Raw genomic sequence first — 20,922 nt, forward strand, 5'->3', positions numbered from 1 at the left:
TTTTAAAAAATTGAGAGGAATCATTAATTTAAACTATTCTTTGGAATTACAAAGTGTTCATTTACATATTGCACTAACACACTTTTTGGATTATTGTCAATTAATTCAAAGACATTCTGGATTATATAATAATAATTAATAATGAGGACTTTGTATAGCGCATAATCTTTAGAAGCTCTAAGCACTTTACAACATTAGACAACGCCTATAAGATAATAAAAAAACATATAATGATATGATTACAAAAAACAAACACCGTGAAATTAGAAAACATAAAAACATGCTGAGAATATTTAAGGTAGGAAACTTTATTAGGTATTTAAGTTTGTTCTTGCAGTCGAAATAAGTGAGTTTTGAGAGCACTCTTGAATGGGATCACTGTGTCTTTTTGTCTAAGTTCAGTGGGCAATTCATTCCACGTTTCTGGGCCCTGGTATGCAAAAGAACGTTGTCCATATGACTTCGTTTTCATAGTGGGAATAATGAGTATACGATTGTCAGAAGAGGAGCGTAAGTATCTTGCTGGTGTGTACACATGGGTGAGGTCGGATAGGTATGTTGGACTAGATGATTAGGTACATCATGACTATTGGTAATCAGCACATTCAAGACTTAGAGTTCATTCTGAATATTAAATACGTTTGGACTTGTGATTAAACCTTTTGGATTATTTGGGATTTAATTGATAATGTTGTATGTTCCTTCGAAATTGTCACTTTGTATTCGAGGCAAAAAATAATATTTGCTGAAAGTTACAAAACTTAATGTCACTTTCTTTCTGTTGCTAAGTTTAAGACCATAAAATCATAAATATGTTTTGAATGATTGAGCGAAAGAACTGGGATATTTTGAGTATTAAATAAGAGGTAATAGAAAAAACAATAATGTTTAGTGTCTTCATTATCACAACCACCTGGGAGATTTGATTAAATTCTCTCTGAAAGGACCGTATTTGATGGGGATTACTTGTGCCTGAGTATCGTGTACTATATATTACTGTGGCTTTTTCTAATAACATCATACGGAGATGGTCCGTTTCTTCAACTAGATAAACTCTTTTTTCCTTCTTGTTTCTTCTAAAGAAGGAATAGAGTTATGGACATTATCAAGAAGAGACTTCTAAAACCTTTGGCTGGTAGGGACAGGTGTTATCCTTGAGTGTTACATAGACGGTTGGTCTGGTAGGGACAGGTGTTATCCTTGAGTGTTACATAGACGTTTGGTCTGGTAGGGACAGGTATTATCCTTGAGTGTTACATAGACGGTAATTAGATGACCCCTATCTCCTTGTGGAGAGAAGTTACTTAACTAGTTAGGCACTTGAATATTTATAACAAAATATACTATGCATTATCTTTTTCTCACTTTGTCTTTAAAGAGGTTTCCAACTAGTTTTTGCATGAAGAGACTATCTATAGCAATAAAACTTCCATATGAATTTTTCCAAGCTTTCCGAACCCTCATTTAACAGGTTTACAAACATTAAAATACTATACTAATATTGGGAATATGAATTGTGTTTATGGTATTACAAGAGCTATTCGTCAACAGATGGATTAAGGTTTTCAAGATCATGGTTTAAAATACTTTGCATCTGTAAAAGAGAATTATCAGAATAACTTTGCACACACAGTGTTGGAGAGAAATTGGTCCACAATGAGATAGCGTTTTTTTCTTCTTATAAACTCGAATGACATGTACTGGCTTCCGATGTTCGGGGAAAAAGCTGGCTTCAAGTAACTTATGAAAATATATTTGGCAAGAACACAGAAATTTCTTCCACTACATTTGCTTAACAGTTTATAACTGATTTGATTCCAGCCACTTTCTTTGGATCAAGAATAGTTATTACATCTATACTTTCCTCTCTAAATATAATGATGCCAAAATTATCAGTTATGATTTCTAGCTTTAATGCGGTAACTGTTTATCATTAATTTTGAAATTTATAATAAAGTAAAACTAAGAGTTCTGCAATTAGGAGTTCTCACGTCTTATAAATTGATAGCTTCCTGTCGCTAAGTCTAAGGGAGTGGGGTGGTAACAAATTCAAAGTCTTTGTAGTATGTACTTCTTGTCATTTAATTTTCCAATAAAGTCGATTATTTTAAGATTTAGCGGGATCAATATTTTAATTTAGTTCTAAAAGAAATGTTTCATTATCTGCTTTTTCAAATGTGTAACTTTATTTCTCTTGTTTTTATATTTTTATGATGGTTTGGGTTTTTTATTCTGAGGACCTTAGTCCTCAGCCGATGTCTTTAAATCATCTCTTGCCGTAATTATGATGTAACCATGGTTTCTCAAGGGGCCTAATCGTAACCTCTTTTAGTATGATACAGCTAAAAAAAAGTTACAATAATACATGTAAATGTTTCCCATGCAAAACTGACAATAATATCGTCATTAAACAGTGAAGCATAGTTTGTTATTGTAACTAAATCACGTAATCTATTAAAGGTCGCTGATATATAAATCCAAACATCTCTCCTAAAAGAATAGCTCACCATAACAGGTGTATCAATAAAATAAAGTGCCTTCTTGATCGTTCATAGAAATCTCAGTAGGAACTAGGGCCAAGTCAATCGAGAATCATGGGATCCCATAGTGAGCTTCTAGCTAGTCTGTGATTCTAGTTGGAAATCTTCCGATATATATATATATATATATATATATATATATATATATAGTCGAGTTGAATAATATTGTTATGATATATACTTATAATTATTCTCTAACCGATTAAATCATAACCCAGGATCAAAAGGAATGAACTGTGTAAGTAAAATACGCTCTCTGATGACAAATGTGTAAAGTAACAGAACCGGTGTGAAACTATGGAAGGAAATGTTCGAGGTAGCAATTCGATAAATTCTTAAAGAATGAGATCATGATATGCATTACTGGATTTGTGATACGCAATGGACAGGTTATTATCATCATTGTTACGTTGTGAGCTGTGAATAACTAAGGACTAAGTGAATCATACGACGTTTTGTCACATAAATGTTATGGACATCGTTATGTTCAATACATCATTAGAGTTAAACAACATAAAATTGTTGATTCAAGCTTGCGCTCTGATTCGTTTTACCATGACAAGCATCTTTTGGTTGTACCGTAAATTAGCTTCTCTTCTTTTCCTTTGGGGGTTATTAAAATTACGTACAGTAACAAACACATTTGTTTGCATCACCTCCAAGGCATTGAAATTATTATGCGCCGAAGATACACAATACAGAATCAGTATTTCATCGAAATGAGATGAAACTTGAATTTATACTCGTTTTGATAAAAATGCATTTTTACTTCTATGATAGGTACGATTTTAGTTGCTCTCAATAATTATAATGTGTACTGTTGACAAATAGCTATATGTTAGTTGAAGATCTTTGACATGTTGCCATTCGCTTCTTTACGAAATGTTGTCACTCTTACTAGCTTGACTACAATATGTAAAACCTACTGCATTGCATCCCGCGATCGGGCTTGCTTTTGTTGTCAAATAAGATAAAATAATTAACATAGTGTTTAAATGTTTTTTACTGCAGTAAATTAGTTCACCCCAAATCAGCAGTTTTCTCAAACATCAAATATTTAATTTCACGATCTGCCAATAAACGCGACTGAAATTTAGCTGAATTTACGGACAGAGTAGAGGGAAGGTATTGTGTGTGGAAGAGTGACTTTATATTCAAAGCTTGATTTAGAAGCAAGGTAAGTATATAATAAAAAGAATATTTTTTTGTACATTAAAACCTGATACATGTTATATTTTGGTAGAAAAAAACACCAATATATTTGACATCGTGGCTTAGGCACTCATTAAAATATTACGTTTTTGTGTATCTCACGATGCAAAATATCCTGTATAGACGTAGGAAAAGAAAATATTCTCAAGATATTTTTATATAAATATTTACAGGTATTTATAGAGATGTGCATATGTGTTTATATAGATATGTATCTCTTTACATAGATATGTACATGTGTTTAATCAGGATTAAAAAGATAAATATACAGCCAAATACTTTTGTAGAATATTGACTAAGACATCAAAATTTCAAAGACAGATTCTTTATTTTCTTGCATTAAAGCAAAACGTGCTTACAGATGATGTATTATATATATATATATATATATATATATATATATATATATATATATATATATATATATATATATATATATATATATGCACACGTGAAGAAAGGGTGGTGGTGTCTAAACTTGGATTATTCCGGTTCAGAAAGGTCAATACAATTTGGTCAACGTATTACCCTAATTATGGTGCTGATGCCTGTAAATATCACCATTGCCCCATCAAATAGGAAGGAATCGAACCACCTGCATATGTCCTATTCACAGTGTTGTAGTACCTTACGGATGAAGAAAGCACATTAAAGTAACAAGTATGCAGTCAAGTTCGTTTGTTTGCATCCAAGTAAAATTTAAAATGAATACAAGGCAATGCAGTACCTTATTGATCTGTATAGCAAGTGCGTTGAAAATATAAAAAAAATCTAGTAAAAGTCTAACATTTCTCGTCTTTAATAAGAAAACGGAATCAGCATTGTATTTTCAAAGACTGTATGTATTTACATCTTACATTACATGTATACTAAATTAGATATGAAAGCGTTTAGGATGCATAACTATGAAGACATATGTTCCAGGTGGCTTTTCCTTTGTGTTATTTGGGTTATCTCATAACTAATTACGTTCCTGCAATCGTTTTTTTTTTATCGTTACACAGCTATGGTGAAATATAGTGCATTACACGAAGACTTTCATTTTTATGTTCGACATTAATTTGGTCATATCGTATCCAGAAACCATTATAAAATCTGTTGTATTCTTCTGGAAATAGATGTAAACGAATTTTAAAATATGGCAACCGATGCAAAACCTCAGAGACTGAAAAGAATTTACATTCCATTTGTGTTCGGTCTTTATTGATGCTTTCTGTTATATTCGTTACTGCAACGCATAAAAACAAGAACAGAGTCAAAATATTTTTTTTATTATTTTGAACTACAATGGGAAGAAATAACAGTTTATCGGCTCAAATAGTATAGTGATACATGTTAGACCTAAATAATACTCTCTGTCCAAATCTCCCCTCCCCATCTCTCTCTCTCTCTCTCTCTCTCTCTCTCTCTCTCTCGATTGATCGATCGATCGAACATTTAGCTTCTTTGTTAGAAGGTCGAAGTTATTTTGCTGTAGAATGAGGGTGGAACACAAAATTCCAGTGAATAACTAATACTAATGTGTCGTCTTCGCTGTCTTTTCTTCACAATACAGATGCTGAATGCCACAATGATGTCTTGCCGGGGTTTCTATCAGTATAGTGTACATATATTATTACACACCAACTCGATCTATTACCCAATAATTGCCCTATGACAGTGTACATAGATTATTATACACCAACTCGATAAATGTTACCCAGTAATTGCCCTGTGACAGTCTACATATGTTATTGTGCACCAGCTCGATGTATTACCCAGTAATTGCCCTATGACAGTGTACATAGATTATTACAAACCAACTCGATGTATTACCCAGTAATTGCCCTATGACAGTGTACATAGATTATTACACACCAACTCGATGTATTACCCAGTAATTGCCCTATGACAGTGTACATAGATTATTACACACCAACTCGATGTATTACCCAGTAATTGCCCTATGACAGTGTACATAGATTATTACACACCAACTCGATGTATTACCCAGTAATTGCCCTATGACAGTGTACATAGATTATTACACACCAACTCGATGTATTACTCAGTAATTGCCCTATGACAGTGTACATAGATTATTACACACCAACTCGATGTATTACTCAGTAATTGCCCTATGACAGTGTACATAGATTATTATACACTAACTTGATAAATGTTACCCAGTAATTGCCCTGTGACAGTCTACATATGTTATTGTGCACCAGCTCGATGTATTACCCAATAATTGCCCTATGACAGTGTACATAGATTATTACACACCAACTCGATGTATTACCCAGTAATTGCCCTATGACAGTGTACATAGATTATTACACACCAACTCGATGTATTACTCAGTAATTGCCCTATGACAGTGTACATAGATTATTATACACTAACTCGATAAATGTTACCCAGTAATTGCCCTGTGACAGTCTACATATGTTATTGTGCACCAGCTCGATGTATTATCCAGTAATTGCCCTATGACAGTGTACATAGATTATTACACACCAACTCGATGTATTACCCAGTAATTGCCCTATGACAGTGTACATAGATTATTACACACCAACTCGATGTATTACCTAGTAATTGCCCTATGACAGTGTACATAGATTATTACACACCAACTCGATGTATTACTCAGTAATTGCCCTATGACAGTGTACATAGATTATTATACACCAACTCGATGTATTACTCAGACAGTGTACATAGATTATTATACACCAACTCGATGTATTACCCAGTAATTGCCCTATGACAGTGTACATAGATTATTATACACCAACTCGATGTATTACCCAGTAATTGCCCTATGACAGTGTACATAGATTATTATACACCAACTCGATGTATTACTCAGTAATTGCCCTATGACAGTGTACATAGATTATTATACACCAACTCGATGTATTACTCAGTAATTGCCCTATGACAGTGTACATAGATTATTATACACCAATTCGATATATTTTACCCAGTAATTGCCACATGACAGTGTACATAATTTACTATATGTAAAAAGAACAATTTCAGCATTGCTTTTGCTCTAGGAATGACGTACGGAGAATATCTCAGTCCCTCTACTGCACGAAAATGTACTGACATCGCGTCTAAAACCCCGAATGAAATAATCATTTAGGATGTTTAAAATATTGGATATATGTGAGGACACGTATGTTGTTCAACCTGGCAAAGATCTTAATCGATTTTGCAAGTAATATGATGCATCATTTGGTCAGTTTTGTTCATAATTTATTATTCTTTTCATAGAAGATTGAATAGTATGCACAGACTTTGCATTAGCTACAACTACTTGAATAATGCATACTTGTTTGTGTTTAAGAACACATAGCTGTCTTGGTACAAACGAGTTCATGCATTGGTAAAGCATGGCTTCTTATCATGCTTTACTGAAAACCAAAACAGTTCAAAGACTCAGAAGAAGAAGAAAAAGAACGAATACAATCATTGTTACCTTTGTACTAGTAAGGCCACATATATATAATAATTTTAAACAGTAATTCGATCATCATATTCTCTAAGTATGTTAATAAAATGACAATTTAATGTTAAGCATATATATATATATATATATATATATATATATATATATATATATATATATATATATATATATATATATATATATTACTGAAAAGGTAACAATATAAGAAATCCTACATGACAAACTGATTGCAAAAGAAAGATAAATATAGGACATCTTTTAAGAAAATAACACAGTGGCGAATACGTGCAGAGTTTATTTTACTGCAGTGTGATTTAAAGAACATCAAAAACATTGAATAATTTGTTTTTAAAGAATTGATTCAAACAGCAGATGACACGGTGTATAAAAATTCAAACAAGCAACAAAATACAAAAGAAATATTTACCTGCAGAAGCTATTAAACGATTCAGATAAAACTTCTGATGAGGTTTCTATAAGCAACACTGTACAACCGTTTATCATTTAAGGAAACATTAATGTGTCTTTACTTAAAGCAAGAAGGTGTTTTTGTGACATATATCCAGAAAGTATAGAATAATGTGGAATTTGGGTTATAGGTCACTTATCACCTTCTTCACCAACTTAGTTCAATGTCTTCATCAGTTCATCAACCTGGGTCCTAAACGGGTCCCCTGGATCAGCTGTTTGTTTGACCCTAAAGAAATCAAAGGTTGGTAATTTTAATGAAATCTTGCAAGAACAATCATCTACAGACAATATCCCTTGCGCTTTCTACCACATATATTCCGCTGACGAATTAGCTTCAACCTCACGGGAGAGAGTTCAAAGCACTGTGGCTGCGTTATTCATTGAGAGACAGGAAACTAGAATGAAACCAGTAACCTTTATGTTCGCTGAGCATTCATTAATACACGTTGATTTGTTGTGCCTGGGCTCACTAAATATTTAATTCTGATTAATTCGGAGATCCGAGTACCCAGCCTCTATTACGATATTCAGTTATTTTTTTATAGCAAGTGTATCTTTTTATATTGTTTATATATTTGTAAATATTTTTGCGGTAGCATTTAATTATGTATACGGATAAAAATAATAAATGTCTTTATTTGGTGGTAAACTTTTGTGTTTTGAATTTAATAATAATAATAATAATAATAATAATAATAATAATAATAATGTGGACTTAGTAAAGCGCCTAATCATTATAAGCTCTGAGCGTTTTACAATATTAGTTAACATAAAAACATATGCAAGGAAAAGATTACAAAAACAAAGACCATGAAATTATGAAACAAAAATATACTGAAAATAATTAAGAAAGTAAATATTATTAAGTCTTTATCTCTGTCTTTGAAGTCCAAATGAGTGAGTTTTGAAAGCACTTTTGAATTAGATTACGCTGTCCTTGACGTCTAAGATAAATGTGCAGTTCAATCCACCTAGTTGGAGCCTGGTCCACACAAGAATGTTGTCCGTATGACTATGTTTCAAACAATGTGAACAATGATAATATGAATGTCGGAAGAGGAGCGTAAGCTTCTATTTGGGGTCTACACATGGGTGAGGTCAGGTATTTTGGACTGGAGGCGCGCAAACGAAATGTAGTACAGTGAAAAGATTTTGTGTTTGATTTCGGATCAAACCGGTAGCCAGTAGAGATTACAGAGCAGAGATGAGGTGTGCTCAGTTCTTCTTACCCTAAGGATAATCGGAGCAGCTGTTTATTGTATATTTTGGAGGTTTTTTTTATAAATTCCAGATTACGATAGTCCTGTCTTCAAAGTACTAAGAAACACACAAGAGTTTTAGTGGCATCAAACATGTTGGTGAAATGAGACATTACTGTTGTAAAGTGACACCTAGGTTTCGTACTGACTTTCTGAATTTAATCTTAGTTTGCCGATACTTATTGTCTGAGGTAAAGAATGTGAATGAGATCTGCGTGGTAATGATGAGGATGGCTTTGGTTTTAATCTGCTGATTGTTGAATGTACAATAGTATCATGAAGAGAACGGAGCGAAGAACAGAACCCCGTGGAAAACCAAAGCATTGATCATCTGGGCTGGAATGTTTTCCATTGACGGTCACAATTTGCGTCTTTTTTATTAAGTACGATTTGAACCATAGTATGGTTATATCGTGGATACCAAACACATGCTGGTGACGGTGAAGCGATATATCAAAGTCTAAAGTATCAAATACCTTAAAAACGTCAAGCAGGGCGAGGAATGTAGTCTTTCCACGAACAAAAGCAGAGAGAAAGTCGTTCACTACTTTCAGAAGGGCGGTTTCGGTACCATGGCGAGGGTAATATGCGACTGTACGTAGCTAGAAAGGCTATTTGAATTCAGATGAGATACAAGCTGGGATAAAACAAAGTTCTCTACGTTGTTGTTACATGAATCGGAGGTTAGATACAGGGCAGTAGTTCTTTATATCGCTATGGTCAAGCTCCGGTGTCTTAAACACACGCTTAATAATGGCAGTTTTGAAAAATGATGGGATTTCCCCGGATAGATAGAAGTATTGAAAACATTGTTTTGTTAAGGCTGTATTTTATTTAAGCACTCAAACATCAGTGACGTCGGGTTCGGTTCGAGTTCACATGAGATCGAGGTACTCTTCATCACAACTGTATGTGCCAAATCAATAAAGACTGGCTCAAATGCTGTTAAAAGTTGCCGTTATATGCTGTATCAAAACTGTACGGTGACGATGATTCAATTAAAATTGTGTTGCCAAAATTACCTCTAATAGATTGTACGTTGTCACGTTCTGTTTACAATGCCGCCTGTAATTACAAATTCCTAGTCGTTCTATCTGTTTACAATGCCATCTGTAACTTTCAAACTCTCTATTGTTCTGTCTGTTTACAATACCATCTGTAACTACAACTCCCAATCTGTTTACACTGCAGGAGCCGCATAAACTCAGCTTGCAGAACGTAGAAGTCTTAATCCATAAGTAGCGGGATTTATACCCGCCCAGAATAGCACAGGTCGCCTGCTTTCTTGTGTCCATCGGAAGGACATTAAGTAGCGGGATTTATACCCGCCCAGAATAGCCCAGGTCGCCTGCTTTCTTGTGTCCATCGGAAAGACACTAAGTAGCGGGATTTATACCCGCCCAGAAAGCCCAGGTCGCCTGCTTTCTTGTGTCCATCGGAAAGACACTAAGTAGCGGGATTTATACCCGCCCAGAATAGCCCAGGTTGCCTGCTTTCTTGTGTCCATCGGAAAGACACTAAGTAGCGGGATTTATACCCGCCCAGAATAGCCCAGGGCGCCTGCTTTCTTGTGTCCATCGGAACGACACTTATATTCCATCTTCTTGGCATACTATAGCTAAAACGGTTGTTAAAAGAAACACAAAAAATGTATACAATGATGTTTGCATGGTGTAATATAGAGTCATATGTATCAAATGTATCATTCATTTCAATGAATTCTTCTTCATTTATAATGAAAGTACATTTTCTGAGGTAATCAAAGGTACATCAGTCAGAGTGTTTGCGTGCTTTATATAAAGTTAACTTAATTTAAGCTTTCATTGGTGGCCCACGTCCTCGCTACAGACTTGTTCAAAGCCTCAACGAATAGTACAATTTTCACAGATATTAGGACCCAACTTACCAAGCCCTAGCACACATCAGCGCCCAATTTTTCGGTCGAGACTTGTCCAAGGCCTCAAGGGCCCAGATAAGGTTTTCCAATCCCTTGATCAGTGATGGACTCTTCATTCGGAAAACTACCAACAGCTTAAATGGAAATGTTAAAAGAGAAATGTTTGGGGACAAACCATTCAAAAAGTATATGCCTTGAAAATGTATAGAAAAGATTAATCTAAAAATCTATGCCATGCAAAATAGAGTAGTTCAGCTATTTTTTGTCTGAGAATTGCAAACAGTGAATATCCGATTATATGAGTACAAATGCATCAAAAGCTTTGCTTGATATGTATATGTAACAGAGGCTTCAGCAATGATGGTGAAATTTGACAATAAAGTTCAATAAAATGAAGTCTCAAATTACAGTACCAAAATGTATAGTAATCTAAAAGGAGAATAACTACATTTCTCTTATATAGTTACGACTCTATGGTCTTACACAACGTAACAGAAAAGAGCGAAAACCAATAAATTTTGAAAATGCAAAATATAATTTATTTCCATAGAATCCAAAGTAATTATTTAAAAATAAATTACAATATGGAAATACTCCTAAAAGTACCAGTCCAAAAGTATCGAGTTTCCCAAATCAGATTCAGTGGTGGTCAGAATGAAGCCCAATTTTCAAAGTGTTGATGTGTCAATAGTCTGGAATAGTTTTGTTGTGCTAATATTCTTTGTGTATCACAATGATATAATCCAAAATGTTTTGAAATGAATTCACAATAATTTCAAACTATTGATTTTATCTTTAGAGTCTATGAGCACTTTGTAATCCCAATGAATGACTGAGTTCGCTACAGTTGTTAAATATATGAATGCTTAATGTTACTTATCCCTTGCTTTATATAAAAACTAAGACACAGTTAAATAACCAGAATGAAGGTTATAAGTTCATTTCCAAGGCATTCTCACTTGTAAATATGGTTAGGTCGTTCATGGAATTTTTAGCAGCCAAACAATCAACAATTAGATCGACTATAGAATTTCCAAGTAAACATGTTTACCAAATAAAATGACTTTATCTTAAACTAAAAGCCCGCAATTAATAACAAAATTGGCTATATAATATGTTATTTACCAAATGACCATTACAATCGATAATCATAAAAATTAACGTTTGGTATATAAAACAATATGGAACATTAACAGTTTAGTAACTGAAGTTACCAGAAATTATCAAGGCCCGGGTGGATCTAAAATCACGCAACTTTTTCAAGTTTGTTAAAAGGTCAAATTTTGCGGCGATCGGCTGGACAATATAGAGATAAATATATTATGCCATGTAGCCCCCATCAAATTTTGTGAAATGGTTGTAGCTATTTATGTTCTTAGGAAGTCGTTTAAATTTGCTATAATTTTCAAAATGAGTATTACTGGCTGCGAATCTTTATCATCTGTACACACACAAGACTTCTTGTTGCATGCTTTGTTTTCCATTTAGTAAAATCATACTGAGGTATTTCTGAGGAGAACGTGTTTAAGGATTTTCTTTTCTAACAACGGCAACCATATCTGATAGGGGATCAGCATTCTTTGCATCATCCTACATTGCTTTTATCAAAAACTACTTGCGACTGATTCGATTCCAAAGATGAATTAGAATAAATCGTTGGAACGTTTTCTTGTCCTTAGAAATTGGATCCAGGATCGGTTTCTTTGTAATAACAAAAAGACTTTAGTCTTTATTCAGATTTAGTATGCTACCTGTCAAATTGAGTCAAATTCTGATCACTAGTATGTTACCTGTCAAACTGAGTCAAATTCGGATTACTAGTATGTTACCTGTCAAATGCTACCTGCCAAATTCAGCCAAATTCTGATTACTAGTATGCTACCTGTCAGATTGAGTCAAATTCGGATTACTAGTATGCTACCTGTCAGATTGAGTCAAATTCGGATTACTAGTATGCTACCTGTCAAATGCTACCTGCCAAATTGAGCCAAATTCGGATTACTAGTATGCTACCTGTCAGATTGAGTCAAATTCGGATTACTAGTATGCTACCTGTCAAATGCTACCTGCCAAATTGAGCCAAATTCGGATTACTAGTATGCTACCTGTCAAATTGAGCCAAATTTTTTTTAACACTCTGAAGACGCTGAATAATTGTACTTACCTACCTACTTTTAGTAGCGATGAAATTTAACGGCTCATAGGCAACACTGTGGCCACAAAAATATATTTAAAAAAACAACAAAAAAACGAAATCAAACATCAAGTGGACTTGAAATGATTCATTTATCATGCGTCTATTTTATTGTCAGTGAAATAGTAGTTGCCCAGCAAATGTGGATCAGGATGGTACTTTATGCAGACACTTCTTCCATCTTATTAAACACGGTTTCAAGGATTCAATGTTATTTTTAATCTTTATCCATTTTCATTTTGATGATACCCTAGCATCATATGTTTAGTATTGAGAGGTCTTTATACCGGTATGATTTATGGAAACGTTGGTGCAATTATACTGAGCGGATGTTTCTATATAAGGTTGTTAATATGCTTTTATGTTCTATAATTCTAAATGGTGCGGCATATTTGATGACACTTTTTGCATCCTTTCAATGAATTTCAAATGCTGTAAAGTCTGGTAGAATTATGTTGACTTATTTTGAGAAGAAGTTATTAAAACTTTATTTTGGTTCTGTATCAAGCTGCAGAAGTCGTATCGATGAAGGATATGATTGATTTGTACATATTTGACAGCTTTTATACCAAAATACTTTCCGTAACATTTGTCCACTTGATTAGTGTGAGAATACATGTTTTGAACCGCGGTTACTGTGAGTGTGCGTGATTTGGATTTTTAACATAGCTTTAACATTTTTTTCAGTCATATCACTACGATGTCTGCAGTGTGGCAGTTTAAAGTGATGACTAGCACTGGGGCATCATGCCTCAGACATATACAATGATGCCCCACCCAGTCACATTATCATGTCGCCAGGCCAACCATTCCTAACACTAACCTTTTAATGCTGAGAGCCTAGCAAGGCAGCTGTTAGTACCACATTTATAAGTCTTTGGTATGACTCGACGAGGGTTTGAACCCGCGACCTCCTGCACCCGAGGCGGACGCTCTAACCACTAGGCCACCGGAGCGGTTCGCGGGTACTGTAATATTACTGATATAAGTCAAGGTCTTCTGTCGCCAATGACTTTAGTTATACGACAATAAATCATATATGTATGTGCAAACTCGCGGATTGTAATCAGTAAATATGATCAAACTGCGACCAAACAAGGAGACATTCATGGAGGATAGCAGGCATTGACCTATATCAGCCACATGTCAGTAACGACAAAACATTCTTTCTCACACTACTGTAGCAAAGTTTTTGGATATTATGATGTGACTAGTTATTGTTTTATATATATATATATATATATATATATATATATATATATATATATATATATATATATATATATATATATATATATATATATATATATAGTTTTAAGCGTGTTACTGGACTTGCATTCTCTGTAACTCCGTTACCCCACGGTTCTCTACTTGGGCTTGTAGTTGTCGACGATTTTCCATTTCCGCCAGTACAATCTCGAACTCGGTCGTGGTAATTATTTTATCTTCGATAGCCACTGAATACAATTTACTAATCGCATTTATTAATTTGGATACGATTTCTTCAAAACAGAATTTACTCAGAACTTCTCGCAGCAGCACAAAGTAATCTCAACACGATATTTATGCCATAATGCATCCAGTCCAATTTGGTCAAATTCTGTTTATGGTTTAATGATTTCGGTAATGGCAACCGTATTTTATTGCAATCTGGCATCATTTTGAAATCTGATAACCTCTGTGTGCCTGAGTGATCTATGCCTAAATAAGGTTAAGTGGTTTTTCAAATATAAACTGTAGATAGATGACGTATTACTAGAGGACGCACAACAAACTCTATACGCAGCGAAATACTGCAAGCTGAAGTGATTTTATAGCCGACGTAACTGAAAATAATTTGATGACAGCTTTTTTCTGTCCAAATGGGTGAGATTCCTTTGATTTGTATTGAATAAATTCATTAGACAATTTCATATTCAGTGGCAGATAGCCATCGTTACTGCATGCTAAAAAGGATTGAAAGAAATGGCCTCTCCGACAGGGTAAATATTCTGCTCAAACGTTATTAGTAGTATTCATTAAAATGGTTTTATATCATAAATAAGATCGAGCAGCCGTATTTGATGCGTTTCGGTACCATTTTTACAATACTAAGGGACTTTTATATCAGGCAAATATATCAGGCAAATATGGAAGACTGTTTTGAAGGAAAGTTTGATGAAGAGGTTGAAAATAACAAGCATCCAACGATGACGGACGATTGATCGGTGATCATGACATAATCGTGCTTGCCTTACGGCACATAAAAGCCTTAAATAGTAATTAATAATTCGGTGTATGAACAAAACTAAATACCTTCATAACTTTCAAGCGGCCATTTATGTAGGCCTTGTTCGAAACTACCTCCATGTGCTCCTCATTAGTGAGCTGCAGTGCACTGGCCATCTTTAAGGACGGTTCTAGATGTGTACTGATAATCGCCAGGTAGCTGTCTGACATTGGACGATGGTAGTCTGCAGGTGACAAATTGTAACATACAAGGAATACATCATGGATATATGTGACTAACCATAGATCTTCATAAGAGCTTATTTCTGCAAAGTTAATAAAATTTCAAGCACTAATGCATGATCGTTGCTAACACTCCATATCTTAGTATAATAAATCAACGGGCATTTTGCTTCAAGATGGAAACAACTATCTCAATTACATTTGAACTTTAAATTTCTATAAGAAAAAGTATGATGTTTTGTATATTCAATTTGTTTGTTTGTTAGCTTTAAGCTAATTTTATTTCATTACATACTACTGTAATGTAACATTGTATGATGAACTTGACCTTGTCCAAAACTGAGTTAATAATGCTTGACCTGATAGACTTTTTTATAATTATTTATTTCATTTATAAATTATTCTCTATGTGTATGAGCTTAATATCAGGATTATTATTCAGGGAAACAAGAAGGATTAAATATGTTTATTTGGGTTAGATTTTTTGGAGTTTTCTAAGTGCATTCTACAAGTTATTGTGTTGTAAATAAACAAGGCTCATTAGATTTTTCTAGAATTTTATTTTATTTTAGGTAATGTTTATTCAGGATTTGGTCAGTCGTGCTTTAACATCTAGCACCTTCAAGTTGTATTATGTTGTGATCATACAACTTGAAGGTGCTAGATGTTATAGCACGATTGAGAAGATCCTCACAATCACAAGATTACATAGTTCTCTGCTTGACCTCAGGCCACAATTAGCATGTCTATAAAAAACAGCATTACCTAATAGAAAATAAACTTCTAGAATAGTCTAATGAGCCTTGTTTATTTACAACTCAATAACCTGTAAAATTCACTTAAGAAAATCCGAAAACCCAGCCAAAATAAACATATTTGCTTCTCTTTGTTTCCCTGAATAATAATCCTGGTATTAAGCTCATACACATAGAGAATAATTTAGCTATTTATTAGTTGTTGAAATAAATGAAATAAAAGTATTTTTAAAAAAGCCAATCACGTCAAGTAGAAATTAACTCAATTTTGGACAAGATCAAGTCCAGCATACAATGTTACATTCCAGTAGTATATACTGATATCAAAAATTAAAACTAACAAACAAACAAATAAATTAAATATACAAAACAATGACCTGACCTGCTAGACCATCAGAGAAAAGCAAAAAGATCAGAGTGAGAACTGAATCAGATCTTTCTCGTAAGAATACTACGATTCTTATGAACGTTAGAAGTTCTAAAAACATGTGAAAATACTTATTTTTCTTGTTAGTTAAGCAGAAAGATATTTTACCTAATAAAACAAAATAAGATTTAATAGTGAATCATTGCTAACTGAACAAAATAAAATAGGTTCATATAAAGATATTGTCCAAAACTTTAGATTTTTTGTCGTCATCAATAGTTACCGAAAAAGTATCATTTCTGTTGTAGTTATACCGAAGTAAAAGTATGAAGAGAGTGTAAGCAGTTTTATATGATAAAAATGTGAATCTAACAAGAATTCCCGTAAATAAAGGAGACGTAATGCAGTCTCTTTTCAAAATGATTTTTAATTAGTTTTTTTACCGCCTGGATTGAGCAAGTTGCTGTCCGTATAGGCTTTCTTGAGCCACTTGTAAAAGACACCATCACGAATCTTTTGCTTAACATACCTGAAAAAGAATGTTAAACACAGCCTTCTTATCCAAACGATGCATTTGAAACAATTTAATCAATATTTCGTTCGTAACACGAAAACAGCAAACTGATCTTATTGAAACCAAATTAAACGTAACTAAAATCCAAATAACACGAGGACATTTTTTAAAATTTATAAACGATGTGTTATTTAATAACATAGATGCATGTTGTTTCAAAAGGACAATATCCTATTTACTGCAATTTTATTCAGACAAATTCAAAGTCCCTTTTATAACATACGATATACGTTTCACATTTTAAATGAAAAAGAATGCTAGCTATATAATATGTCTGCAAAAGCTAACTTGTTATTCAATCCACACCCTATTTCATGCAGTGATTTAATATATGTAACGTACAGTAAAATAAAAATAGAGCACCAAATAACTAAAGAAAACAACAGTTCAAACAATTCACAATTTATGTAACTTGCTACACTCAATAAATCTGTCTTTAATTCTGTTCCACAAAAAAAATTGTTTGCGGTAATACTTGCCAGTTCTTTAGGTCACCACAAAACGCTCTGCTCAACGCGAATGCTCCGCCTTTTGCGAGAGCAGAAACGATGACAGGTACTCCTAAATGCTCTCGTTCTTTACTTTTGTCACGCCAATTCAGAGCCAACTGAATAAAAAGAACCCATTGTTGTTTTTTGACAGCGTATGCATGGGAACACTCTATGGGCTATCATTTACAATAGTTTCAGACTTTGAGTTACTCAGACCATTACCAAATAGTGTAAAACGCACGCCTTATGTTGGTCACGAGGTCATTGACTTAAGAGTATATTACACTGCCAGCTTCAGAATTTAATAAGTAATTTTAAACCATAATTTGTATCAAAATTGGGTTATCGGACAATCCTGCTTATGAATGTGAAATTATATGCTGCTGATAGAATACAAAATTGATCAGGATACTACTTCAAGATAGTGAATGTTTATATATATATATATATATATATATATATATATATATATATATATATATATATATATATATATATATATATATATATATATATATATATATATATATATTCAATGTAATCATGACTTATACTTGACTCATCATATTGCGTACTATTGGTATATCTACATTATCATTCTCTTGTTGTATTACATTTTCATTTTTAATTATAGACAAATATTACCTATTAAGTGTAATTCATGGCACACGGCAGCGTTTTTCCGTTATCTTTGCAACTTTGTTACATTAATTTTAAATAGTTGTAATTTTGTGTCAAAGCAGATAACAATATTACTAATACTAAATTTAGTGCGCATTTTGTATACATGAAACACATGTATATGCTCGTGTGCGCAAATGATTCACACAGTCATTTATGTACTTAAGTTATATTTGACAGTAGTTTGCATAGAGATCTGCACTGTATGTAAAAGCTTACGTTCACGTAGTCATTGTTTTCAGAAGAAAGCATCACTATATATAGGTTGTTGCCAATGCCATTGAAAGATTTTTCAAACACATATATTTATGCATTTTCTGAGTAAACGAACGATTCTGGCAAATAATTTGTCTAAAAAGAAACCGAAGGTCTTGACATCACGCTGTTTCTTTCGTGATTTTGATTGAAAATCCATGCAGATTTGTGGGCAAGATTACATCACCTACGGTTCATTCAACACATGAAAATATATCAAACTGGAACGAAAATCGGAAAAAGTACTGCACGTGTATTTCTTACAGAGATGAGCATGTTTGAAAGGTTTCCTTGGGTGGTAAGGCCCTCCTCTACCTCCGAAAACGATATTCCCATTAGAATTATCACTGGGAACCAGTCACCTTCATCCTCTAGCTTTAACATCAACTTTTTCATGCAGTTGTCATCCAGAAAGTCTGTAATAATTCAGCATATATTTACCAATAACATCTTTTTGGACTTAATTATATTTTTCTTGCTTCCTCATAACCACTGCCGCTCCACTTCCCCTTCTATGTATCACCCCTTATCGACAAGTTGATATACACTATAGAAAACAAAATGATGGTGTGGGAGAAAATAGGCGGTAAGGTGGATTTCAAACTCAGCCATCTAATGATTCATTTTCAGATTCAGCATATATCTTCATAACATGCAATTAAACAGCTTACCAAAGTCAAAAATTGGCTTAGGAATGCCATTGCAAGTGGATATAGCTTAGGAATGCCATTGCATGTGGATATGGCTTAGAAATGCCATTGCAAGCGGATATGGCATAGGAATGCCATTGCAAGTGGATATGGCTTATGAGTGCCATTGCAAGTGGATATGGCATAGCTTTGCATATATTTGTACTATGTTCAATCAAAGATAACGTTTTCATCGAAGATTGCTTAATTAGTGCAAAATTATACAACAATTGTTAAGAAGAGATGCATTTCTTTCTAGAACTCAATGCTGTCTTTTTAAATAATGTCGAAGTTCTGTTTAAATGAAGCTATTACGTTTTCTGTTTTTAACGAAAGCTACCTATGATGAAAGGATTAATAACAACTGCAAGCCCATAGGACAAGAAATTACACAAGCATACAACCCTGTCAATTACTGACACTGAAGGACTACTACCATTATAAGTATAATCCAATGTTAAAGCTTAGTAAAATAAATTCTACAAATATGTCTGAGATGGTATAGTATTTCGCATATTAGTTCACTTGATGTATACATATGCAAAAAATTTATTTTGCTTATTTCCAGCCATAGCGATATTTATAGCTTGATAAAGAAAATTAAATGACCAAGCAATCGTAACCAAAGAGTGTATTTTATATATAAAAATAATTCTGCATTAGCCTGAAGAAAAAAAACGTGAAAAAATAATTTTCGGGAATTTTGAATCGTGCAACATATGTTCTTAGCTTTCTAGCGTTTTTGAGTAGTAATAGGTCAACATTTCTTTGGCCTACTAAAAGCACATTCACATTTGAATTTATTTTTCTAAAATGGCGTAGCGAAAATGATAGACTTTATAACACGTCTAACATAAATGAACATGCCAAAGGTGCTAGAGGGTTGTTGTGAATCAAATATATAGAATATATATAGTTTTTCCATTTACATATACTTTTGCCATTTAGATATACTTTTGCCATATATATATATATATATATATATATATATATATATATATATATATATATATATATATATATATATATATATATATATATATAATTTTGCCATTTAGATATACTTTTGCCATTTAAATATAGATATACTTTTGCCATATAGATATAATTTTGCCATTTAGATAAACTTTTGCCATATAGATATAGATATAATTTTTCCATTTAGATATACTTTTGCCATTTAGATATACTTTTGCCATTTAGATTTACTTTTGCCATTTAGATATAGATATAATTTTGCCATTTAGATATACTTTTGCCACTTAGATATAGATATACTTTTGCTATTTAGATATAATTTTGCCATTTAGATATACTTTTGCCATATAGATATAGATATACTTTTGCTATTTAGATATAATTTTGCCATATAAATATAATTTTGCCATTTAGATATAGATATAATTTTGCCATTTAGATATATTTTTCCATTTAGATATATTTTTGCCATTTAGATATATATATATACTTTTGCTATTTAGATATACTTTTGCCATTTATATATACTTTTGCCATTTAGATATAGATATAATTTTGGCATTAAGATATACTTTTGCCATTTGGATATAGATATAATTTTGCCATTTATATACATTGTTTCCATTTAGATATATTTTGGCATTTAGA

General features: G+C 33.1%; 1 protein-coding gene across 1 annotated transcript in view; it reads right to left on the minus strand.

Moving 5' to 3' along the window:
- Window positions 1-5,010: 5,010 nt before the first annotated feature.
- Window positions 5,011-20,922, minus strand: part of LOC149788905 (uncharacterized) — a 73,240-nt gene continuing 57,328 nt past the window's right edge. The window contains exons 12-17 of the mRNA XM_089975035.1: window positions 18,872-19,023; window positions 17,660-17,787; window positions 17,050-17,135; window positions 15,329-15,486; window positions 10,849-10,973; window positions 5,011-7,909 (exon numbers count right to left, since the gene is read on the minus strand). Coding sequence (XP_089831161.1) covers window positions 7,837-7,909; window positions 10,849-10,973; window positions 15,329-15,486; window positions 17,050-17,135; window positions 17,660-17,787; window positions 18,872-19,023 — 722 coding nt within the window. The 3' untranslated portion in view covers window positions 5,011-7,836. The remainder of the gene's footprint in view (window positions 7,910-10,848; window positions 10,974-15,328; window positions 15,487-17,049; window positions 17,136-17,659; window positions 17,788-18,871; window positions 19,024-20,922) is intronic.

This window comes from Sinohyriopsis cumingii, chromosome 11, assembly GCF_028554795.1.
Source record: "Sinohyriopsis cumingii isolate HCF-2022 chromosome 11, ASM2855479v2, whole genome shotgun sequence".
NCBI lineage: Eukaryota > Metazoa > Mollusca > Bivalvia > Unionida > Unionidae > Sinohyriopsis > Sinohyriopsis cumingii.